The following is a 24,803-nucleotide window of genomic DNA, read 5'->3' as shown; positions in this document are numbered from 1 at the left end:
ACTTCCCTTGGCCTCAGGTTCCGAAATCAGCCCTGAGCAATAGCAGTGCCCTCTGGTCGCTTCCTACTCGGGCCCAGAGGAGGGGGCCGGCTGGGGCCAGCAGCGTCAGAGGCCCGGGGCGGAGGGGGGCGAGGCCACCCTCCTCGGGAAGGAGGAAGGAGGCCTGGGCTCTGCGGGCGGCGGCCACCCCTCCCTCTGTATCCGCCAGAGCCTCTGCCACCGACCTGTCGGGCGGGCAGGGCCAGGTCTGGGCAGGTTGGAGGGGGCGGGAGCCGGCACCCAGGTCCCCGCCCTGCTCCCTGCACCCAGGCCTCTCGCAGGCCTTGCCGGGGCTCCCACGGGCCCTAGGCAAAGACATCGGGGGTCCCTGGAGTGACTCCCACGTCCACCCCACCCTCTGCGGCTGTGTGGGCTCCGAGGGGCAATGTCACCTGGTGGCTGGTGAGCCGCTCGCCATGGCCCGGTCCCTGACCCGGGGCTGCTGTCCCTGGTGTCTGACTGACGAGGAGAAGACAGCTGCCAGAATCGACCAAGAGATCAACAAGATTTTGTTGGAACAGAAAAAACAGGAACGCGGGGAACTGAAACTCCTTCTGCTGGGTGAGTGAGGGAGGCACAGGGGATGAGAGACTCGGCACCGCGGGCAGGCTCTCGCTCGCTAGTCCTCTGGCAGACCCGTTTTCTAGATGGGAAGAGCAAGGCACCAAAGCTGAGCCGCATTGGGCTGTGGGGAGGTGGCCCCGGCAGGCGCTGCTCCCGCTGTGTCAAAGGAAGGGAATGAAGGTGAGCGGCAGGCCAGCCTGGCCTAGGGAGGGGCCAGCCTCTCTCCGGCTGCCTGAGCCAGGACTCCAAGGTGCCTATCAACAGGTTATGGCCACCGAGGGCTTGGTTCTGGACTGATGAGTATCGGTGACTGACGGGGTGGTTCATTCATTCATTCACCAACTGTCCAAACGGCTTTGTGCCTATCACCCTAATACTCAAGATGCTAAGGCAGGAGGATTGTGAATTAGGGGTCAGCCTGGGCCGAGTGCGACGCGGTCTCAGAAATCAATAAAAACAGGGAGGGGCAGAGCAGGGCCTGGGGCTCAACCCACAGCACAGTCCCCGAGCCTTGGGGAGACCCTGGTTTCCATCCCAGGGCCACATGAGCCAGCTGTGGGACATGCACATCTGCCGCCCAGCTCTGAGGAAGTGGGGGCGAGAGGACCGGGAGAGCGATAGAGGAGTTTGAGGCTAGCCTGGGCTACATGACACCTTGTTTTGAAAAATAAAAAAGTCAGACATGGTGGTACACAACTGTGATCCAGGCACTTGGTTGGCTGAAACACCAAGACATCCATGAGTTCAGAGCCACCCTGAGCTAAATAATGAGACGCAGCTGCAGTCTAAATAATAATAATAGTAATAATAATAATATCATCAGCAAAGAATGGCATCATCAGCGAGGAACAAGACAATATCCATAAGCCGGGCGGTGGTGGCGCACGCCTTTAATCCCAGCACTTGGGAGGCAGAGGCAGGCGGATCTCTGTGAGTTCGAGACCAGCCTGGTCTACAGAGCTAGTTCCAGGACAGGCTCCAAAACCACAGAGAAACCCTGTCTCGAAAAACCAAAAAAAAAAAAAAAAAAAAAGACAATATCCATAGCAGATGAAACGGTCTGTACCCAATGGGTGCCGTTGAGTTCCCGTTTCTAAAAGGGAATTCTCTTTCCTTTAAGTAATGCCGGTGCGTCACCAAGCACACTACAGCACTTTAGCCCTCAGACAGGAGCCCCTGCAGCTCCCCTCATCAGGTTCCACGCAGGCTTTGCTTCCCGGCTCCACACAGAATGACCTTTGGCTCTTGGCTTACACCACTTGGTCATCCTGACACCCTGTCTTGTCTTTAAATGTTCCGTCATTTTGCTAAGGATCCATCTGAGCCCAGAAGGCTCTGAATAAAAGATGTGGTTTCTTTTTTTTTTTTTTTTTTTTTGGTTTTTTCGAGACAGGGTTTCTCTGTGGTTTTGGAGCCTGTCCTGGAACTAGCTCTTGTAGACCAGGCTGGTCTCGAACTCACAGAGATCCTCCTGCCTCTGCCTCCCAAGTGCTGGGATTAAAGGCGTGCGCCACCACCACCCGGCTAAGATGTGGTTTCTTGAGGAAGGTGAGAGGAGGGCTCAGAAGGGAGAGGGGCTTGGTGAAACCTGTGTTCAAAGTCTGGACTACACAGACGGAGGAGAAAAGAGACTCCTCCAAATAGACCCCTGATTTCCACATCCCATGACACAACTCTCCCCATTTTATGTGCCTGAAACGTCTTAGGAATGTATTCTGTATTGCACTGCTCAGGGGTGGAGCCCCGCCTAGAATCCCCAGTGAGGGGCTGGGGGCGTGGTCAGGGTAGAGCCCCGCCTAGAATCCCCCAGGGAGGGACTGGGGGCGTGGTCAGAGTGGAGCCCCGTCTAGAATCCCCAGTGAGGGGCTGGGGGCGTGGTCAGAGTGGAACCCCGCCTAGAATCCTCCAGTGAGGGACTGGGGTGCATTTTTGGGGGGAGCACTTGGATCCTTTCCTCCAGTACTGGAAAGGGAGATGGAGAACATTAAGAACACCACATTGCCTGATCCGTTCTTCCTGAGTCAGGGTTTGCATTGTTGTTGACTGAATCTGCCTCGTATTGGTCGCTTCTCTTTTCTTGTTCTCCCTTGATCCATCAAGCCTGTGGCTTGTCACTTCAGCAGTATTTCTGGGCTGTCTCAGCTTCACTGGCTCCACCACGGGGCCTTTGCGCTAGCTTCATGTGAGCTCTCAGCCTCTGGACCCTGGACAATGTGTGGCCGGGTTCTCTGCTCCATGAGAGTCTGAACAACAGGCTTCTTAGACGGCCCTGCCACTCTCCTTCGTTCTTATCATTCAGATATGTATTCAAAGTCCTCTACTTGTTTAACTGACTGTGTCTCTAACTACACGGTAGACAACAAAAGAGTGGGGGCTGAGTCTGTCTTCCTCACTCCTGCATTCCCAGTGCACATCACAGTGAGTCCACATACAGGTGGAGTTCAGTAAACACACAGTGAAGGATGGGTGGACGGGTGGACGGGTGGGTGGGTGGGTGGACGGGTGGGTGGACGGGTGGATGGGTGGGTGGGCGGGTGGGCGGGTGGACGGGTGGACGGGTGGGTGGACGGGTGGACGGGTGGGTGGGCGGGTGGGCGGGTGGACGGGTGGGCGGGCGGGCGGACGGGCGGGCGGGCGGGTGGGTGGGTGGATGGGTGGGTGGATGAGTCTATTTTCAAGATAGAATCCCCGTAGTCCTCCCCATCCTTTCCCTGACAGTCTGTTTTTTTGTCTTTTTGTTTGTTTTTTGTTGTTGTTGTTTGGTTTATTTTAGTTTTTACTTTTTGAGACAGGGTTTCTCTGTGACTTTGGAGCCTCTCCTGGAACTATCTCTTATAGACCAGGCTGGCCTCGAACTCACAGAGATCCACCTCCCTCTGCCTCCCAAGTGCTGGGATTAAAGTCGTGCACCAGACTGCCCTGACAGTCTGTTAAGGACACACTGCAACCATTGTTCATCTCTTTGCATCCCTGGCTTCCTTCTCCCTGTGGCGGGTGAGCCTAGAGACGTGTGACATGGTTTCAGAGATCTGTGCTGCGGATCTTCTCCGTCCCATCTGCTTGGTGGTTTGAAAACAGGAATTGAAGCCAAAAACATATTATTGCTCTCCTGGAGTGGGCAGGGATTTTGAGGAAGCTGGCTAGGGGTGGAGAGGGGCATGTCTATGCCAAGAGTGAGGCAGCTAGCATGTGACCAAGAACAAAAAGTCAGAATTAAGGCAAGAAAGTCACCTTTGCTGAGCAAGTTCAGAGAAGTGAAGCAACTTACCTGAAACCACACAGCCTACAGTCTCAGTCTTGTGGACCTCGTGAGGTTCTGTCAAGGACTCTAGAACCTCGATTACAATGACGACTAAGGAGACAGGCATGGGGAGGGGTCTGCAGCTTATCTGAGCCGTACCCAGAGGTGGTAGCTGTGTTCCCCAGGAGTCCCATTTCCTAGGGTGTGAGTTGATGCTGGGTCTCCTGCCACCCACATTTGGCACGACTACCCCCACATTGCTGTCCCCAGCCCAGTTCCACTTCCTCCTGCCAACTCCAGAAGGGCGCAGATACTTCCTATCTGGGTTGAGTAGTCTGGCCACAGCCACAACCCGCTATGGAGGACTCTGGAAAGAGATGAGCGGCCACAATCGTGCCCCAGAACTGCATCTGCCTCCGTGTGCTCAGAGCTTCAACAGTGACGTGTCACCGGCCGCCCCTGAGCCCTGGTGTGGGGGACTCAAGGGTGTTTCTGTCCTGGGCGTGGAGCCACAGTCTGCTTTGGTCTTCACTGAACCCGGAGCCTCATGGATTCCCTAGGTGCCAGTCCACAGTCCCAGGATTCCCGCCCCCACCCCACCCCTGTCTCTGCCTCTCCAGCATTGGGGCTTCAGTTTTAGATCCTCAAGACTGAACAACAAACAACTCACAGAGAAAAGCACCTGGTCCTACTATTGTCATTATTGTGGCCACTGGGTAGCTCTGGCTGACCTGCAACTACATCGAATCCCCCATATTTGAATCTAACTCCCAGACTGCTAGGAGTAAGGGTGTGCCCCACGAAGCTGGCCCTGCTCTGTTGTTTTAATTGATTTGTGTTTTCTGTTTTGTTTTGTTTTGGTTTTGATTTTTCAAGACCGGGTTTCTCTGCATAGCTTTGGAGCCTGTCCTGGAACTCACTCTGTAGCCCAGGCTGGCCTCGAACTCGCAGAGATCCGCCTGCCTCTGCCTCCTGAGTGCTGGGGTTAAAGGTTCTAAACGGACACTGCCTGGCCAACAAAATTTATTTTCATTGAGGTAAAATTCAGTCACATAGCATAGAGTTTGTCATTGTGCAAAGAACATGCCAGTAGCATGTGCTGTGTTTATAGTGTCCTGAGAAAAGTGAAAAGTACCTCAGTCTTTTTCTGTTTTTTCTCTTTCTCTTTCTTTCTTTCTTTCTTTCTTTCTTTCTTTCTTTCTCTCTTTCTTTCTCTCTTTCTTTCTTTCTTTCTTTCTTTTCTAGACAGGGTTTGTCTGTAACAGCCCCTGGTTGTCATGGAATTCACTCTGTAGACCAGGCTGGCCTCAAACTCACAGAGATCCTCCTGCCTCATGACAAATAAAACATAAATAAATAGAGCAGGTGGGGCAGGGGGCCAGGAAGATGGCTCAGAGGTTAGAGCTCTGACTGCTCCTGCAGAGGACCCAGGTTTGATCCCAACACCCACATGGCTACAACCCCGTCACTCCAGCTCCAGAATTTCTGACTCTGACTCCTGGCTCCTTCAGGAATTGACCACACATGGTGCAGACAGACATGCAGATAAATACCCAGACGTTAGAAACGAAACAACAACAACAACACAAAAGTCCTCTTTTGGGAACCTATTTCCCAAACTGTGTTGCCTTGCGCAACCTAAATACAAAGAGAGGCTCTTAGTCCCACCTCAGCTGGAACAGGCCATGCTTTGTTGACACCCACGGGAGGCCTGCCTCTTTCTGAAGAGAAACCCAGGAGGAGTGGATTGGGGGAGAGGAGAGACAGTGGGGAGGGAACCAGAGGAGAAGAGGGGGAGAAGAAGGAGGGGAAACTGTGGTCAGGATGTAAAATAAAAGAAAAAAATAATTAAAAAAAAAAAAAGAAAGCAAGGTGGTGGTGCACGCCTTTAATCCCAGCACTCGGGAGGCAGAGGCAGGCGGATCTCTGTGAGTTCGAGACCAGCCTGGTCTACAGAGCTAGTTCCAGGACAGGCTCCAAAGTCACAGAAAAACCCTGTCTCGAAAAACCAAAAAAAAAAAAAAAAAAAAAAAGAAAAAAAAGAAAAAAGAAAAAGAAAAAAAGAAAAAAAAGAAAAAAATTTTAAAAAAAGAAAGCAAGGTGGTGGCTCACGCCTTTAATCCCAGCACAAGGGAGGCAGCCTGGTCTACAGAGCAAGTTCCAGGACAGGCTCCAAAGCTACAGAGAAACCCTGTCTAAAACACACAAACAAAAACCAAAAAACTCAGGTCGCTGAACTACAATAAAGTGTGCAGGTATGGCCCATAACTCTTCTCTGCCCTTCAGACAAATGCAGGATGTGAGGGTTTAGGAGTGACTTGGAGGTCACAGGTCATGTCTCCTGTCCTGTGCTCCCCCTCCCCCGCCCCCAGCATCCCTGGTGGACGATGACATCATTCGGCCTGTTGTGCTAAGGGCCCGGGGACCCTGGTTCAAGGCCTAGTCAGGTGCTGTCACCCCTCTGGTTCTTTGTATCTTCTCGGAAATGGTGTAAATGCTGCTTGCCTGTAACGACTGTGCAGACATGCAGTCTCTCGGCTGGGATCTCAGGGGACTGACAGAGGGAGCACAGAGCACGTTATCATCACTACTCTAGCCGGGCGCAGGGATATGGGCCCATTATAGCATAGGAGTCAGCGCAACCCGTGGCGCACACTGGGGCCCCAGGCTTCTTGGAATGATGAACGACGTTTGTGAGTTCTAGGCTAGTGTAGAAATTTAGTGAGACCCTCTGAAAAGAAAATTGGGCGTGGTTAGGAGGAGTAACTTTCACCTAGAATCCCCAGTGAGGGGCTGGGGGTGTGGTCAGGGTGGAGCCCCGCCTAGAATCCCCAGTGAGGGGCTGAGGGCGTGGCCGGGTGGAGCCCCGCCTAGAATCCCCAGTGAGGGGCTGAGGGCGTGGCCGGGTGGAGCCCCGCCTAGAATCCCCCTGTGAGGGGATGAGGGCGTGGTCAGGGTGGAGCCCCGCCTAGAATCCCCAGTGAGGGGCTGAGGGCGTGGCCGGGTGGAGCCCCGCCTAGAATCCCCAGTGAGGGGCTGGGGGCGTGGTCAGGGTGGAGCCCCGCCTAGAATCCCCAGTGAGGGGCTGGGGGCGTGGTCAGGGTGGAGCCCCGCCTAGAATCCCCCTGTGAGGGGTTGAGGACGTGGTCAGGGGTGGGACCTTTGCCTAGGGCATAGGAGTTTCTGGGGATAACCCCCTCCAGTGTCCAGGCTGTATCCCTGGCAGCTAACACACAACTTCCTCCATCCCTCACAGCATTGCCCATCTTCCCACAAATACCATTAATAACAGATTTTCTTGACTCATCCGTCTAATAGACTGAACACCTTGGGAAACTTGAATCTCAGAGAAGAGCCATGTCTCTGCCTGAGTCGTCCACATGACCCTCAGATCTGCAGACAGAGGCACTGGCCACCTCCTCCTCCACCGAGCCTCCTATCCTTAGCAGGTCTACACAGACCCAGTCACATTGCCCCTCTCCAGCACTTTCTTTTTTCTTAGTCGGTATCTCGTGTAACCCAGGGTGGGCTTAAACTCACTGCGTCGCAGAAGGTGGTCCTGAGCTCTCCTCGCCTGCTCCCATCTATGAGTGCTGGAATGATAGGCGTGGCCTCCGTGCCAGGTTTTCAGGGTGTTGGGAATGGAACCCAGGGCCACATGCAGGGCAGGTGAGCCCTGGACCTGCGGTGCCAGCCTTGTTCCTGTTTCTGTTCTTGTAACTTTTCTCACTTCCTCCTGCGTGAGCCCCTGACCCTCATCCTGGGGAGTCTCTTGCAGTTGGTCCCCACTTCCCTTCCTTGGAAATGCTGTGGACAATGTCCAGGGGATGGACAGCTGGGGCCAACCTCTTGGTTCCAACTCCCCCAGCGGTTTGGGAGCTTTTGTAGATAAGAAAATGGGCACCGCCTCGGAGGCTCACGGACTGAGACAGCAGGGAGGTGAAGTCTGTGTCTAGACACCAAAGGGAAGATTTTAATATAATCGTTATGGACCAATCAGGAGAGCCGTGGGTTCACCTGTGATTGCCCAGACCCCGACTGCTCGGCCACGTGTTTTCTATTCACTCACTGAAGTTTATCTTCCCTCTGGACATGGTGATACATGCCTATCACCCCAGCGCTTGCAGAGCTGAGTGAGGCAGGAGTATTGTGATCACCAGACCTGGCTACCCAGAGTGCACATGCCCTCTCTCTCTCTCTCTCTCTCTCTCTCTCTCTCTCTCTCTCTCTCTGTCTCTGTCTCTCTCTCTGTCTCTCTGTCTCTCTCTCTGTCTCTCTCTGTCTCTCTGTCTATCTCTCTCTCTGTCTGTCTCTCTGTCTCTCTCTCTCACGCATGCTCACACGCACGCACACGCACGGTGCTGGAGAGATGACTCAGCAGTTACCAGCACTGACTGCTCTTGCAGAAGACCCAGGTTCAAGTCCCAGCATCCACTTCTCACTTAGAGGCTCACAACTGTCTGCAACTCCAATTCCCGGGGTCCTAAAGCCCTCCTGGAATAGTGCAGGCATTGCACACACTTGGTGCACAGACACACATGCAGGGAACACACCCATACACATAAAATAAAACAAATAAATCTGAAAGGACTGTCCTAAGCCAGACAGCGGAGGTGCACGCCTTTGATCCCAGCACTCTGGAGGCAGAGGCAGGCAGATTTCTGTGAGTTCAAGGCCAGTCTGGTCTACAGAGCAAGTTTTAGGACAGTCAGAGCGACACAAAGAAGCCCTGCCATGAAAAACCAAAACTAACCAAACAGAAAGAATTGTTCTAAAATGTCGCTCTTCCTAAAATAGATGTAGCAAAAGCAGACTCTTATAAAGACAGTTGAGTGATTCCACCACCACTGGGCCTGGCTGAGGTTGGGTATAGGGTGGAAGCCTCCCCCTCCCCCCACTCCTCTCTGCTGTCAGGATGCTTTATGAAGTCTGGTTCTTATCTCTGCCCTTTCAGCACAAACGCGAATCCGCGAATCCTTGAGTCCGTGAATCCGTGGGCCGGGTTCTGATAAAACTTTATTGGTAGCCAGGAGTATGCTCAGCTGTGGGTTCTGACCCGCCTGGGCCGCCTGAGTGAGTCACTGTGTTCCATCCAGTGCAGAACTCAGCCCAAACAACGCTGTGAATAGGGAGGTATGACGTGATGTGTAGACCAGGCTGGCCTTGAACTCACAGAGGTCCGCCTGTCTCTGCCTCCCGAGTTCGGGATTGAAGGTGTGCGCCACCTCTGCTGGGCCCCAACTTGCTTTTTGGTCATGGCGTCTATCACAATAGGACAGCAACACACTCTGCTTCACGCTGATGGTCAGCTTGACTGGTGCGGAGTCACCTAGGAGACAAGCCAACCCCCAAGTGTAAGGACCGTGGCTGGGGGCAGGGTGTTGTGTAGATGAGGGTAAACTGAGGGTGAAGACCCCACAGACTGGGGGCGTCACTGGGTAGGATGTGGGCAGGCACCTCCGCTCCTGCCACCACAGAGGCTTTGCCCTGTGTCTGAAGAGTAACTAACAATAACTAAGACGCTGGTCCACACTGAGTAGCTTCCAGCGGCATGAGCACCATGTGGGCACCACAGACTCCGTATGGACACTGCAGGCTCCATGTGGGCACAGTGGACTCTGTGTGGGCTCCGTGTGGGCTCCACGCCGGCGCATGTGGGTGCTATGGACTCCGTGTGGGCACCACAGACTCCGTATGGACACTATAGGCTCCATGTGGGCACAGTGGACTCCGTGTGGGCTCCACGCGTGCGCGTGTGGGTGCCACAGACTCCGTGTGGGCACCGTGTGGGTGCCACGAACTCCATGTGGGCACCGTGTGGGTGCCATGGGAAGGCTGGATGCGGTGTGGGTGCCATAGGCGCTGTGGGCACCGTGGGCCCTTACCTCTGAGCATGCTCGTTGTCCCCAGGACCTGGGGAGAGCGGGAAGAGCACCTTCATCAAGCAGATGCGCATCATCCACGGTGCCGGCTACTCGGAGGAGGACCGCAGGGCCTTCCGGCCGCTCGTCTACCAGAACATCTTCGTCTCCATGCAGGCCATGATCGAAGCCATGGACCGACTGCAGATCCCCTACAGCAGGCCTGACAGCAAGGTGAGCACAAAGACCCCGGGCTGTGGGACGTTTTCAGAGGTGGATGAAAAGCATTTCCTGGCCTGGCATCCCAGGAATGTCCAAAGAGCAGTTTGGTCATGTCCACCTTGATGCCGAAATGAGTTTACTAAGGCAATTGATTTATTTGGGTTTTTTGTTTTATTTTTTTGTTTTTTTGGTTTTTGTTTTTTAGTATCTATTTTTAATTATGTGTCTGTGCATGTGAGTGTGGTTCCCACAGAGGCCAGAAGAGGGCTGGAGTTAGTTATGAACTGCTCAGAGAGGTGCTGGGAACCAACAACCACCAAGCTGATCTATTTACAATGTGTCAGCGACACCCCCATTTTTATTGATTTTTTTTTAAAAAAAAAATTTTGTGCACCTGTGTGTGGGGTGGCCATATGTGTATACAGACATTGTGCAAGCCAGAGGGTGACCTCAGTGAGTCCTTCAGTTCCTCTCCACTTCCTTGATTTGGGAGGTAGGGGAGGAGGTGTTGAGACCACTTCTCTTTGTACCCTTGGTAGCTCTGTAGACCAGGCTGGCCTTGAACTCACAGAGCTCCCCCTGCCCCTGCCTCCCAGGTGCTGGGATTAAAGGTGTGCGCCATTGCCCCACGCAGTTCCGTTGTTTTTAATGGGTATATGTACAGGCCCTGTTGGAGGTTGGAGGTTGGAGGAACTGGGGTCACCAGCATATGCTGCCAGGCCTGGCTTCTTCCACAGATTCTGGGATGGATTTCAGGTCATGTTTGTGCTGGGTCAACTCTCCAGACTCTTAGGCCGTGATGACATCGCTTTCAGGGCTCCCTCTCCGTGGCATGCTGGGGCCCTGGGGTCCCAGCTTCACCATGTGAATTCTGGGGGTACAGGGTACAGCTCACAGGCAGCTACAACCTTTCTGATGGACCCTCGGGGAAGGGACCATCTCCCACCATTCCTGCTCACCACCCAGGGTCGCCCACAAGCTCCCCAGCCCAGTGACAGCCTCGTGACTATGACTTAAAATCCCCCCCACACCACCAGGTGGCAACGTGAACAACTTCCTCCCTGTCCTAAGGTGCCAAGGTCGGGGCACCCAGCGTGAGAGTTCACTTGGGAACAGTTTCCTGGGTCACCTTACAGAGCATACTGAGGAGTTAAAGGGATGTGGGGGCCCTCCTTCAACAGGCCCAAGAAAGCCTTACCCAGCAGGGATAGGGCCCCTCTCCTTGGTCCTCAGCCCCTAGACTTTAGTCTCTTCTAAACTTGGTCACATCTAAGGCCGCGTTGCATACGCCAGGTGCCAGGGAGTGACTGGGGACTCAGGTGAGGGCTTGCGACCCCTTTCCCTCCACGGCGGGTAGAAACAGTTCATAGGCCCAGCCAGGATGATCCCCTCACCCCCTCACCCCCACCCTCCCACCCTGGAAGATGGGGACTTGGGCCCTGCAGAGGAGGCACCTTTCCTTCAGGGTCCCTCTGCCCAACAGGAGAAAAAGGGCCTCGGGCCTTGTTCACACATCACAGACATGACATCGCGTCCACATGCACAGTGCAGGCAAATGCACGTCCCTGCGTGTGAATCCACTAGTGTGAATACAGGCTCAAGTGTGCAGAGTGCATTGTGAGAATGTGAACAAGGCCAGTGTCTGGGGGAGCGAACAGAGGCTTCTGGGGCTTGAGAAGGGACAGCAGGGCCCAGCGGAGGGGACTGGTGATGCCTGCCTGCCTGTCCTGGGGACCCATGCTTTTCTCTGTGCCTCGGTACAATGGCGACAATTGCAGTGTCCCACTTTATGGGGGTCCTATTGTCGGCTGACTCCCCTGGCCCATCATGGGTCAGACTAGTCCTTGGAGTAGCCCGGTGTGAGGCAGCAGAGCTCTGGGGTAGGCATTCCTGGAGGAGGGGCGCTGCTATAGGGACACTGAAGAAGGAAAGGACTTCATTATTACTGCCTCTCCTTGTGTGGGCCAGTGGACGAAGGGACGCTGGGCGTGAGGCTGCGTCAGAGCGGCGCGAAGGTGGAAAAGGGGGAGAGGGATATGTTTTATGGGTTTGGGGCCTACAGCTGTCACAGGCTGCCGGAACCTCTCACCTGTCCTTCCACAGCAGCACGCCAACCTGGTGATGACCCAGGACCCCTACAAAGTGACCACTTTTGGGAAGCCATACGCAGTGGCCATGCAGTACCTGTGGCGCGATGCTGGCATCCGCGCCTGCTACGAGCGCAGGCGTGAATTCCACCTGCTGGACTCGGCGATGTAGTGAGTCCGGGGCTGCGGGCGGAGGGGCTGTGGGTCAGAGCACTGGGAGGGGCCGTGGAGGACGTAGCTGCGGGGGAGGGGCCGAGGGAGCGTGGCACGGGGTGTGGTCGCGGAAGGGACAGGCTAGGGAGGGAAGGGGTCTGCGAGGGGGTGCCGGGCTTGGGGTAGAGTCCCAGGATGTGCAACCAGAGTGGGAAGGGGCCAGGGTGGGTGGGTCCACAGAGGGGAGAGGTTAGAGAGAGGGTGAGCGGTAGCTCTCCGACTCCGTCCGGCTCTCTGAACTTTCCAAGGAATGTCCAGCGCAGATGTCTGACCCCCAAGGAGGCTCAGTGTCCTCCCGGAGCCTTAGGCAGCATGTGACATCCAAGGTGTTAATGGAGGGAACCCCGGCTGGGGCTTTCAAGGGTCAGCTGCCCATGGCAAGGCTCCGTCTCACGGGTCTACCTCCATAGCTATCTGTCACGTCTGGAGCGCATCTCCGAGGACAGCTACATCCCGACCGCGCAGGACGTGCTGCGCAGTCGCATGCCCACCACAGGCATCAATGAGTATTGCTTCTCTGTGCAGAAAACCAAGTTGCGGTGAGCACCCAGCAGAGGCCTGGTTTGGGGGGTGGGGTCCTTGTATGGGAGGAACAAAGAAGCTGGCGCCTTGAGGGATGAATGGATGGATAGATGGATGGGAGGGTGGGTGGGTGGATGGGTGGGTGGGTGGATGGATGGATGGGTGGGTGGGTGGGTGGGTGGGTGGGTGGATGGATGGGTGGGTGGGTGGGTGGGTGGATGGATGGATGGATGGATGGATGGATGGATGGATGGATGGATGGGTGGGTGGGTGGATGGATGGATGGGAGGGTGGGTAGATGGATGGATGGATGGATGGATGGATGGGTGGATGGATGGGTGGGTGGGTGGATGGATGGATGGGAGGGTGGGTGGATGGATGGGTGGGTGGATGGATGGATGGATGGATGGATGGATGGATGGATGGATGGATGTGTGGGGTGGTGGATGGAGGGATGGGAGAATGGATGGATGGATGGGTGGATGGATGGATGGGAGGGTGGGTGGATGGATGGATGGATGGATGGATGGATGGATGGATGGGAGGGTGGATGGGAGGGTGGGTGGATGGATAGATGGGTGGATGGGAGGGTGGATGGATGGGTGGGAGGGTGGGTGGGTGGATGGGAGGGTGGGTGGATGGATAGATGGGTGGGTGGATGGAAGTTCTGTGATTGCTGAGGGATGATGCCCAGTTTAGCAACACATGGGAACCAGAGCTAATTTGTGGTCTTTCTTTGAGGGATGATCCAGCGCTCTTAGTCTGGCATAGAAACTCACAAATGATCTGGTGGCTCCCAGTGACCTGGGGTGCAGTTTAGAAAACTGATATCAGAAGTCTGTTGCTATCTGTCTGCATGTCCCCAGTTGTGTGTCTGTCCGTGTCTCTGTGTGTGAGAATGCATATGTGCATGTGTATGAGTGTGTGTGTGTGTGTCTGTGAGAATGTGTACACATGTGTCTGTGTGTTTAGAGACAGGTCCTCTCTGTGAGAATGTGTACACTTGTGTCTGTGTGTGTGTGTTTAGAGACAGGTCCTCTCTGTGAGAATGTGTACACATGTGTCTGTGTACACGTTTAGAGACAGGTCCTCTCTGTGAGAATGTGTACACATGTGTCTGTGTACACGTTTAGAGACAGGTCCTCTCTGTGAGAATGTGTACACATGTGTCTGTGTGTTTAGAGACAGGTCCTCTCTGTGAGAATGTGTACACATGTGTCTGTGTGTGTGTGTTTAGAGACAGGTCCTCTCTGTGAGAATGTGTACACATGTGTCTGTGTACACGTTTAGAGACAGGTCCTCTCTGTGAGAATGTGTACACATATGTCTGTGTACACGTTTAGAGACAGGTCCTCTCTGTGAGAATGTGTACACATATGTTTGTGTACACATGTGTGTGTGTGTGTGTTTAGAGACAGGTCCTCTCTGTGAGAATGTGTACACATGTGTCTGTGTGTGTGTTTAGAGACAGGTCCTCTCTGTGAGAATGTGTACACATGTGTCTGTGTACACGTTTAGAGACAGGTCCTCTCTGTGAGAATGTGTTCACATGTGTCTGTGTACACGTTTAGAGACAGGTCCTCTCTGTGAGAATGTGTACACATGTGTCTGTGTACACGTTTAGAGACAGGTCCTCTCTGTGAGAATGTGTACACATGTGTCTGTGTACACGTTTAGAGACAGGTCCTCTCTGTGAGAATGTGTACACATGTGTCTGTGTACACGTTTAGAGACAGGTCCTCTCTGTGAGAATGTGTACACATGTGTCTGTGTACACGTTTAGAGACAGGTCCTCTCTGTGAGAATGTGTACACATGTGTCTGTGTACACGTTTAGAGACAGGTCCTCTCTGTGAGAATGTGTACATGTGTCTGTGTACACGTTTAGAGACAGGTCCTCTCTGTGAGAATGTGTACACATGTGTCTGTGTACACGTTTAGAGACAGGTCCTCTCTGTGAGAATGTGTATACATGTGTCTGTGTACACGTTTAGAGACAGGTCCTCTCTGTGAGAATGTGTACACATGTGTCTGTGTACACGTTTAGAGACAGGTCCTCTCTGTATTTTCAGGCTCGTCTCAAGCTCAGACCTCCTTCTGTTCTGCCTCCTCAGTGCTGGGGTGCGCCACTTTTGAGGGACACTACTTATTCTGGAAAGGTGATTGTGGGTCTTTGAGACGTGTGACTGAAATTTCAGATTTGTAGATGAAGGAACCCTCTCAACTCTAAGTGCTGAGCCTGCCTCCGTTTCTCCCTCTGTGCCCTCCTTTCTCTGAGGACTCCGTTAGTGCCATAGTATGTCTGCCGTCTACACTCTGAGTAGTATCTACCGCTTGGGAAGGTGACAGTCAGATCCACATCAGTGACCCAGTTTCTGAGAAGCCACAGGAAGGGGTGACGGTCCCCGCTTCTGTTGTGGTTGTTTAAGAGAGGGTGTGCCCTCCTTGAGCTACCAAAGAGTTACAGCCATTCTGGGAATCAGCAGAGGATACGGTGGCCCATTCTCCTGCTACGAAAACCAACTCTGAGGAGGCGTGACCAGAGCCACAGCCATCGGCCGGCGCCTGTGCTACAGACAGAGTCCAGGTTCACAGACAGACAGCGTCATTCCTTGAACCCACAACTCAAGATTCTTCTGTCTCACACACTCCTAGTACCGATTAATCACATTTTTAATTATGTGTGCATGTGGAGGCCAGCAGGAATTCTGCACGTGAGTGCAGAACCCACAGAAGCTGAAAAAGACTCCAGTTGTGAGCTGCCGCTGCCCTGCGGGTGCTGGGAAACAAACTCAGGTCCTCTGCAGGGACAGCCAGTGTGCTAACCTCCTGCCGCCAAGTTCCCTCATAGAGAACACGCAGGCCTATTCCAAGGAAGAGCTTTCTGCAATTTCCGTGTGTGTGTGTGTGTGTGTGTGTGTGTGCGCGCACATGCGTGTGTGTGAGGCCAGAGGTCAGGGTCTGGTTTCTCCACTCATTCTCACCTTATCTTGGTAGACTGGGTCTCCCATGGAGCCTAAAGCTCAGCTTCCCAGCCTCCTCCTCTCTCAGCCTCCCTCCCCATTGGTGATTACAGATGAATGCTGAAAATCCAAAATCACACCCATTGCTCTCATAACAGAGGTTTAGCCATGGGGCCAACTCCCTAGCCCTGAGCTTTCTATTCTCATTCTCTCTCTCTCTCTCTCTCTCTCTCTCTCTCTCTCTCTCTCTCTCATATGTGTGTGTGTGTGTATGTATATGGGGTGGACCTCGTTCTGTAGTTCAGGCTGGCTTTGTAGGCCACCCTCACACTTACAGCAATCCTCCTGCCTCAGCTTCATGAGCACATTGTGACAGGCATACAGCAGGCCACACTGTCGTCTGTCCTGTGATCTGGTGAGCTGGGACTGGGTCACACGACCTCTTGATAGTGGGGTCTCTTTGTCTCTCTTTAGCATCGTGGATGTTGGTGGCCAGAAGTCGGAGCGTAAGAAATGGATCCACTGTTTTGAGAACGTCATAGCTCTCATCTACCTGGCCTCCTTGAGCGAGTACGACCAGTGTTTGGAGGAGAATGATCAGGAGGTGAGGGGGGCTGTCCTTACAGGCACGGTGCCTTTAGGGGTCAAGGCCCCCCCATCTGAGCGGGAAACCCCACAGGAAGCCTGAGCAGGAGTACCTTAACCCTTCACCTTTTGTGCTGGTGCATTGTGGGACCTGATCCCCAAAGCTACCTCAGCACACACAGGTCTCCCAACCTCTGCTGACCCTGCCAGAAGTACCCACTGCCACACCTATGCAAGGATGGGCAGCTGTGGTCAGATGGCATTACACCCTAAGTCACACAAGGCGACATAACCTCTGTGGGTCACCGTGGACCCCAGTCCTGATGTACCCCTCCCTCTGCCTTCCCCATCTCTCTCTCTCTCTCTCTCTCTCTCTCTCTCTCTCTCTCTCTCTCTCTCTCTCTCTCTCAATGTACCCCTCCCTCTGCTTCCCCCATGTCTCTCTCTCTCTCTCTCTCATGCATCACATGCACACACACACAGGCTTTGCTCACACTCCCAGTCCTCCCGTCTCAGCCCCCTTAGTGCTGAATTAATGGGCCTTGGCTTCTACAGCAGCCACACAGGAGATATATATATATATATATATATATATATATATATATATATATATATACACCAAGGTCCTGTGGCCACTGTGATCAAGCAGAGCAGCTCAGGTGGCCTAAAATGCAGACATCCGGTTCTTTTTTTTTTAAGATTTTTATTTATTACGTATATAGGTTTCTTCCTTCATGTATCCTACAGTACAGAAGAGGACACCAGATCTTATTACAGATGGTTGTGAGCCACCATGTGGTTGCTGGGAATTGAACTCAGGACCTCTGGAAGAGCAGCCAGTGCTCTATTCCTCTGAGCCATCTCTCCAGCCACCAGACATCCGGTTCTTATCTAGTTCTGGGAGAAGGGAGCATGAGATCATGGTGTGGAAAGAGCTGCCACCCTCCCAGACCCAGGTTCCTCCCCGTGTCTGGTGTCCTTGGCTCAGGAGCTCAGCCTCCTATGTGCTTCCATTTTCAGACAGTTCCCCACGTGAGGACACCTGTCATTGAATTCAGTGGCTCTCTGGTGACTTGTGGCTTCTTCCCCTTGGGCAATCGCACCATAGAAGACCTTCTCAGGTGTTTTCACACGCTAGCAGCCCAATCAGATGTCACTTTGGGAAGGGTGCCCTCAACTCAGAATGTGAGGCAACAGGGTACTTAGGTCCAGCCCATTGCCCGGTGGGCGAGGGCGTCCTGCTGGGGCCACCGCCTGCCTCTGTCCCCACAGAACCGCATGAAGGAGAGCCTGGCCCTCTTCAGCACCATTCTAGAGCTGCCCTGGTTCAAGAGCACCTCGGTCATCCTCTTCCTCAATAAGACAGACATCCTAGAGGAAAAGATCCACACCTCGCACCTGGCCACATATTTCCCCAGCTTTCAGGGTGAGTTGTCCTAGAAGATGCTACATTCTTCACACACACACCCCCAAAGCAGCTCTGTGGGGAGACCCAAGGCAGGGCCCTTATCCAGAGTCACCAGCTAAGCTGCTTCTGGTAGTTCATGAGCCTCAGTTTCTCCCTCTGTGGAATGGAGAGTCAGGTGACCTTAGCAGATGAATGACAGGGGCTCTTTTTGTTTGTTTGTTTGTTCTTGTTTTTCGAGACAGGGTTTCTCTGTAGCTTTGAAGCCTGTCCTGGAACTAGCTCTTGTAGACCAGGCTGGTCCCGAACTCACAGAGATCCGCTTGCCTCTGCCATCCACCCCCGCCCCGAGTGCTGGGATTAAAGGTGTGCACCACCACCGCCTGGCAAACGAGAGGTTTTATAAAAATCTATTTCTAAGGTGGGCAGTGGTGGCACATGGCCTTAATCCCAGCACTCAGGAGACAGAGGCAGGCAAATCTTTGTGACTTTGAGGCCAGCCTGGTCTACAGAGTGAGTTCCAGGACAGCCAGAGTTACACAGAGAGACCACGTCTTGTCTTGGAAAACAAGAAAAAAAAAGAACTATTTGTTTTCATGCAGATGGGGACGTGGTAGTCAGTGACTCCCTCAGTCCAATGTCCCCCCCACTGGGGATTCTAGGCGGGGCTCCACCCTGACCACGCCCCCAGCCCCTCACTGGGGATTCGAGGCGAGGGCTGTACTGCTGACCCCCACCTCTGTCCTGTGCTATAGTTTTCATGGGGTCCATCAACCCTCTTTCAGTAATATCCAATATGTTTCTTATTTGTGTAATTTTTCTTTTTTTTTTTCCTGAGACAAGTTTTCTCTCTGTAACCCTGGCTCTCCTAGAATTCAGAGATCCCCCTGCCTCTGCCTCTGGAGTGCTGGGACTACAGGCGTGTGTCACCACCGTCTTCATTAGGATGCATATTAATCAGATATATATGACGCACGTAAACAGCATTGGAAACTCACCTTCTACCTAGCAAGGCATGCCCAAAGCAGCGGGGTGGGAACTAGTGCTCATTACCTTCCCTGGAGGGGTGGGTGTTTAGAGAGTGGGGAAGTTAGAGCTGGAAGGATCTGCTTTGTTGGGAGAAACTGCCCAAGCCTCTGCCTTACTCAGGATCTTCGGGCCAGGAATTTGGTTTTCTTTCTCTCTTTCTTTTTGGAAACAGGGTCTCACTGTGTAGCTCTGGCTGGCCTTCACCTCTATAGACCAGGCTGGTCTGTACCTCTGATGCCCACCTCTGCCTCCTGAGTGTTCACCACCCCCACCCAGCTTAATGGTTAGAGATTTGGGAAGAGCTGAGCTAGGTAAATTAGTGTTCACTGGCTCATGGCTGGGATCAGAGAGCCCCCAAGGAATCTTGTGCTGTGTACACTGGGGAGTCACCCTTCCCACCTCCACTCCCCTCCCCCTCACTGCCTGCCTGATTCTGGGTGGCCAGATGTTTGCCCAGGGGGAGGGTGTCTATCTTGATCAAGCCCCAGGGACATCTATGTCACCTCACAGTCAATTGGCCAAACCTAGGTTCAAGAGAGGAAGCTGCTCTACCTAACCCTAACCGTGGAGGGCGGGAGGAGGCGGTTCCTGCCGTCTGGAGTCTCAGGCTCCCTAGCTTCCTGTGCCCAGGGCCCTATACCAACAGAAGTGAGTTCCCTGCCAGCTTAGGAGACACGGGAGCTGAAATTGGCAGCATGGAACACCCACTCTGAATCGGGCCATCGTCTGTAAAGCCGAGCAGATAAGGCTCTGGGGACCCATTACCTCAACCCTCTCTCAGTCGTGGTCCAGGCTGTGTCCATGCTTGACACCAGGTCAAAGGTCACTCAAATCCAGCTTTGGTGAACTCTGGGGCCAGGATTTTTTTTTTTGGGGGGGGGGGTTCGAGACAGGGTTTCTCTGTAGCTTTGGTGCCGGTCCCGGAACTAGCTCTTGTAGACCAGGCTGGCCTCGAACTCCCTCCCAGAGATCCGCCTGCCTCTGCCTCCCGAATGCTGGGGTTAAAGGCGTGGGCCGCCACCGCCCGGCTTTGGGGCCAGGATTTGACCACTGGCTCTGTCACTCCCGCCATGCTGTCACATTCCTCAAAGCTGAGTGGCTGAGTGGGGGACAGACGTGAAATTCTGGTCACTCTCCAGCCCCTCCAGCCCCATCATAACCGAGAAGTCCCAAGGCCGAGAGAGTCTGGAAGAAGGCGGGTGATTTGGAGACTTTTCAGCATAGACCGTCTTAATCAGTGTTCTTTCTCCATGAAGAGACACAATGAAGAGACACAATGACCATGGCAACTCTTATAAAGGAAGCATTGTATCACTGGCTTGTTGACACTTCCGGAGCGTTTGTCCACGACGATGCCGGGAAACAGACAGGCCTGATGCTGGAGCGGAAACCGAGAGCTTTACACCCGGATCTGTAGGCAGCAGGTACAGAGTGAATGAGACTGAGGGGGCTTCTGAACTCTCAAAACCAGTGACACACCTTCTCCAACTTGGTCACGCCTCCTACAAATGGCCACGCCTCCTCCAATGAGGACACACCTCCTCCAACAAGGACACACCTCCTCCAAGGAAGACACGCCTCCTACAACGAGGACACGCCTCCTCCAAGGAAGACACGCCTCCTACAACGAGGACACGCCTCCTCCAACAAAGGACAGTCTCATCCTCCCGGAACAGTTCCCCAGCTGGGACCGGTCTCATTCGTGCACCACACACAGTTTCCTGAAACCTATTCACCGCTGGCATTTCTCTGGGCTTTGCTTTCTGTGACAATTTTCTCAGTTATTTGCTTAGACTGAAATAGCCCGAGGATATAGCTCGATGGCAGGGTGCTTGTCTAGAAAGTCTAAGACCCCAGCAGGGCAGTGGTGGCGCACACCTTTAAACCCAGCATTCGGGAGGCAGAGGCAGGTGGATCTCTGAGTTCAAGGCCAGCCTGGTCTGCAGAGCGAGCTCCAGGATAACCAGGGCTACACAGAGAAACCCTGTTTGTCAGGGGGAAACAGAGCATGGAAAACTGAGCCTGGAGAGACAGTTCCCTGGCTCAACAGGTTACGGGCCGGGCGAGCGTGAGGGCCCGAGTTCAAATCCCCAGCAATATAAATAGCTAGGCGCTGCGCAGAGGTGGGAGGACCCGGGGCTCCCGGGGCAAAAGGCCAAGGTCAATAGGTGAGCGCCAAGTTCGGGGAGACCCCGTCCCCATGGCCACATACACAGCTCGACACACAGTCACACTACGCATCTTACCTGGTTGCTGGGCTTCCACCTCAGGCTCTCACGCTTGGCAGCAAGCAGTCTTCCTCACAGAGCCATCTCCTCTGCCCTGCAAGCCGGATTCGAACCCACGCTGTTTGCACATGGAGTCGTCCCCTACCGCACCATGTGACCTCTGCATTTCCCAGAGAAGACTGACTCTCAGGTCTCTGGACACTTGCCCAGCATGAGTGCGGGAGGCCCGCCCCGCCTTTGCCCTGCCTCAAGTCTCTTACAAGTTACTCCTCATTCCCATTGGCTGGGATGGCAACGATGGCGCCTGTCCATCTTTGGCAGAGCTGGTCCGGCTCTCCCCCACCCCCCAGAGGGGTCACAGGTTCATTCCCCCCAGCAGCGCACAAACCCAGCACTGGGAAGGTAGAGGCAAGACCATCAGGAGTTCAAAGCCAGCCAAGGCTACTGAGTGACCTGGAGGCCACCCTGGGCCTCATTGAGGGTTGGGGGCCAGCCTGGGCCATATAGGAGGTTCGGGACCAGCCTGGACCACATAGGGAGTTCAGGTCAGCCTGGGCCACGTAGGGCATTCTGGGCTAGTCTGAGCCACATAGGAGGTTCGGGAGCAGCCTGGGCCACATGGGGGTTCAGGGCCAGCCTGGGCCACGCACAGCTGAACAGACCCCACTCCTCTCTGCAGGTCCCCCGCGAGACGCAGAGGCCGCCAAGCGCTTCATCATGGACATGTACTCGCGCGTGTACGCGGGCTGCGCCGAGCCCCACGATGGCGGCAGAAAAGGGTCCCGTGCGCGCCGTCTCTTTGCACACTTCACCTGCGCCACTGACACGCAGAGCGTCCGCAGCGTGTTCAAGGACGTGCGGGACTCAGTGCTGGCCCGGTACCTGGACGAGATCAACCTACTGTGACCAGCCCCGGGCCTCAGTTTACCACCCGGGATGTCCCGCGGGGCGCGGGCGCGGTCGTGGTGGGGACAGGGCGCCCCCTGGCGGTCGCGTGGGAAACTGCGGGGCGAGGGCTCCCAATGTCGCTGCTCCCCACGCAGGTCCGGGCCCCAAACGTCTGCAGTTCCTTCCCTAGCCCTCCTTCTAGTTCTTAAGGAAAGGACAGGAGTCGGAAAGCGGAGGCAGGAGGATGTCTGCGAGTTCCAGGACCGCCAGGGCTACCTAGTAAAAGACCCTGTGTCAAAACCAATCAAGACTAGACAGAACCAGTCTGGGGGCCTGTGACTTCCCAGGGTCCCTGTCCACATCCTCCCGTACGATCCTCGCCCTGGGGTACGGGGGTGGGTGGCGGAAGAGCGGAAGTTCTGCTTGCTGTCTACCGACTTGCACTGAGGTAGGCGCCAGTCAAAGACCGTTATCCACAGCTGTGAGGAGCCCTCCGTCCCCAAACCCCAGCCCACGACACTACTCAACGCCACCGCACTCCAGGACCTCTGACGAAAGGGGAAACTGGGGTCCGAGATGCCTCAGCTGGAGAAGACGCTTGCGGCCAAGTCTGACAACAGGAGTTCAGTCCCCGAACCTGCCCGGTGGACACAGGGACAGAGGCGCAGAGCTGTCCCCCGGCCCCGCAGGCGACCATGGTGGGGACACATCCACCCACACAAAGAAATAAATGTAATTAACAACAAAAGAGCGAGAAATGAGGAGTAGAGAAACACTGTCCCCAGCGGCAGCGGTCGGGAGGCCGAGGCAGGAGGATTGCAGCTTTCTTGTTCTTGGCTTGTCCAAGGTCCCTTCCGTGAGCCAGGCAGGGGACATCGTACCCAGGCAACTTCAAATCTGGGCCAGAGGCTGGGGGTGGGGGCCAGGTAGATGGCTCTGTGGGTAAAGTGCTGAAGTGTGGAGACCACAGTTCGAATCCCCAGAATCCACCTAGGAGCCAGCACCGTGGTGAAAGCCTGTCATGCACCGGGGAGCTGGGGACAGCGGGAGTCGGCAGCCCCGGATTCCGTGAGAGACCCCGCCTCACGCAGGGTGGGAACGACCGAGGAAGGCACCCAACCCCGGGTTACATCACCGCGATAGATGGGAACGTAGAACTGAGCCCCCTTCTCTGGCTCCCGAGCACTGGGGTTACAGCTTGGCTGTTCTCGGGGGGGGGTCCTGGGATCCGGATGCGGGCCCCACGGAGGCGCATTACCGACCGAGTTCTCTCCGCAGCTCCCTGGCGCACACCCCGTTACACAGCTGCATTGTACTCCACTCTGGGACACGGCGTGGCTTTACCCGGGCGCGGGGGTAGGGCCAGACTCTGCTCTGCTTTGTGCACCTCGGAGAATTGCCTTCCACACAGGGGCCCGGAGCGCGGTCTCCAGGGCGAGTCCGGGACAAGAAGATGGCACCTACACAGCATGGCCTCATCTTTGCAGGGCACCCCCAGAGCTGCCGTGGGGAACACGGGTTTGCAAGCTTGGGCTCGGTATGGTGGCTGCGTCGTAACATCAGAGGGATTGGTCAGCACTCACTGCAGGGTGCTGTGCTCAGTCCTCCCGCGCACAGCACTTCAGGGCTGACTGAACTTGAACTCACCGCCAAGAGGCTGGGTCGAGGCGAGGCTGCCGCTTGGAACCGGGTCTCACCCAGGGCGAGCGTCAGCACGGTGGGGTGTGAGATTAGCCAGGCTCAGGGTCCGTCCTGGGATCAGGGCTCCGCATAGGCTAGAGGCTTGGGGAGTTCGTGCGAAGGGGCCAGGCCACCGGGCAGGGTCTGGGCCTCACGTGGATCACGGGTCAGAGGGAGAGCCGCACTCAGGTGGGATCGGGGCTTGGCGCAGGGAAGGGGCCCAGCCTGGGATCGAGCATAGTATTCCTGGTCTGGTTCAGGGTTTGACCGAACCCCTATGATTGACACCCAGGCTAGGTCCCGCCCCTCCGCGGTCTCCCGCCCCGCCCCGTTCCCAGGGGACCGTGGCTGCGGTGATCCTCCGGGACGCGGGGTGCTGAAAGTGGGGTCTCTGCCCCCTCATCGCCCTTCCCTTCCCGGGACCCCTCAAGACACCCGACAACCCCCCACCCCTCCTTCTCCCTCCCGCCCCGTCCCACCCCGCCCGCTCCCGGACCCTCCCCTCCCCCCGCTTCTCCCTCCAGCCTCAGGCCTGCAGGGCTGAGGGCTAATGACACCCACCGGCCGGGGTCGCGGATCACAGCCACCCCAGCCCCTGCGGGGACCCCGTTTCTCCATCCCTCCCCTGCTCCCGATGCGGTCGCCCACCTCTCGGGTCCCTGATGATTTAAACAACCAGATACCGCACAGCCGCCGCCTGCGGCCTCAGTTTCCCCCTCCTAGCTCGGCGGGCGCTGCGGGGAGTTACAGGTGTTCGCACGCCGACTAGGCGCCTGCTGTGTTTGGATGACATTTAATAAGCACTTGCTGTGTGTGGAAGGGCGACAAACGTTTTCTAAGCGTCCCTGCTGCAGGCGAAAAAATTTCACCAAGCACGTAGTGGGTGTGGGTGACGATTTTTTTCCCCAATGGTGACATTATTAAGCATCTGCTCTATATTGGTGGCCCATATTCATTATTATTACTGTTTATTTGCTTTTGTTTTTTCAATACAAGGTCTCACTGTGTAGCCCTGGCTGTGTTAGAACTCACTCTGTAGACCAGGCTGGCCTGGAACTCAAAGAGATCACCTGCCTCTGCCTCTTGAGTGCTGGGGTGCACATTTATTAAACATCTGTGTATACACACCAAACACGATTAGGCACCTGCTGTGTAAGAGGTCACTAAACATTAGGCACCAGAGAATGGTTCAGTGGACAAAGGGGCTTGTGGCCAAGCTGCAAAGACCAGAGTTCGGTTCTGGGACCCACAGGGTGGAAGGAGAGAACCCTCTCCTG

The 24,803-nt window shown here is 55.0% G+C and overlaps 1 protein-coding gene across 2 annotated transcripts; it reads left to right on the top strand.

Moving 5' to 3' along the window:
* Window positions 1-173: 173 nt before the first annotated feature.
* On the top strand, window positions 174-22,560 carry LOC130875705 (guanine nucleotide-binding protein subunit alpha-15). 2 transcript variants are annotated; one of them, XM_057771771.1, is made up of 7 exons: window positions 174-600; window positions 9,755-9,939; window positions 12,034-12,185; window positions 12,638-12,766; window positions 16,186-16,315; window positions 17,569-17,722; window positions 21,638-22,560. In XM_057771771.1, the coding sequence occupies exons 1-7, from the start codon at window positions 456-458 to the stop codon at window positions 21,862-21,864; spliced, it is 1,122 nt and encodes a 373-aa protein (XP_057627754.1). In that variant the 5' UTR covers window positions 174-455; the 3' UTR covers window positions 21,865-22,560. The 2 variants fall into 2 exon arrangements, with proteins under 2 accessions (XP_057627754.1, XP_057627753.1); XM_057771770.1 differs by having other exon boundaries at window positions 12,031-12,185.
* Window positions 22,561-24,803: the final 2,243 nt, after the last annotated feature.

Source organism: Chionomys nivalis, chromosome 6 (assembly GCF_950005125.1).
Source record: "Chionomys nivalis chromosome 6, mChiNiv1.1, whole genome shotgun sequence".
Classification (NCBI taxonomy): Eukaryota; Metazoa; Chordata; class Mammalia; order Rodentia; family Cricetidae; genus Chionomys; species Chionomys nivalis.
This window is presented reverse-complemented; position numbering and strand designations above follow the sequence as displayed.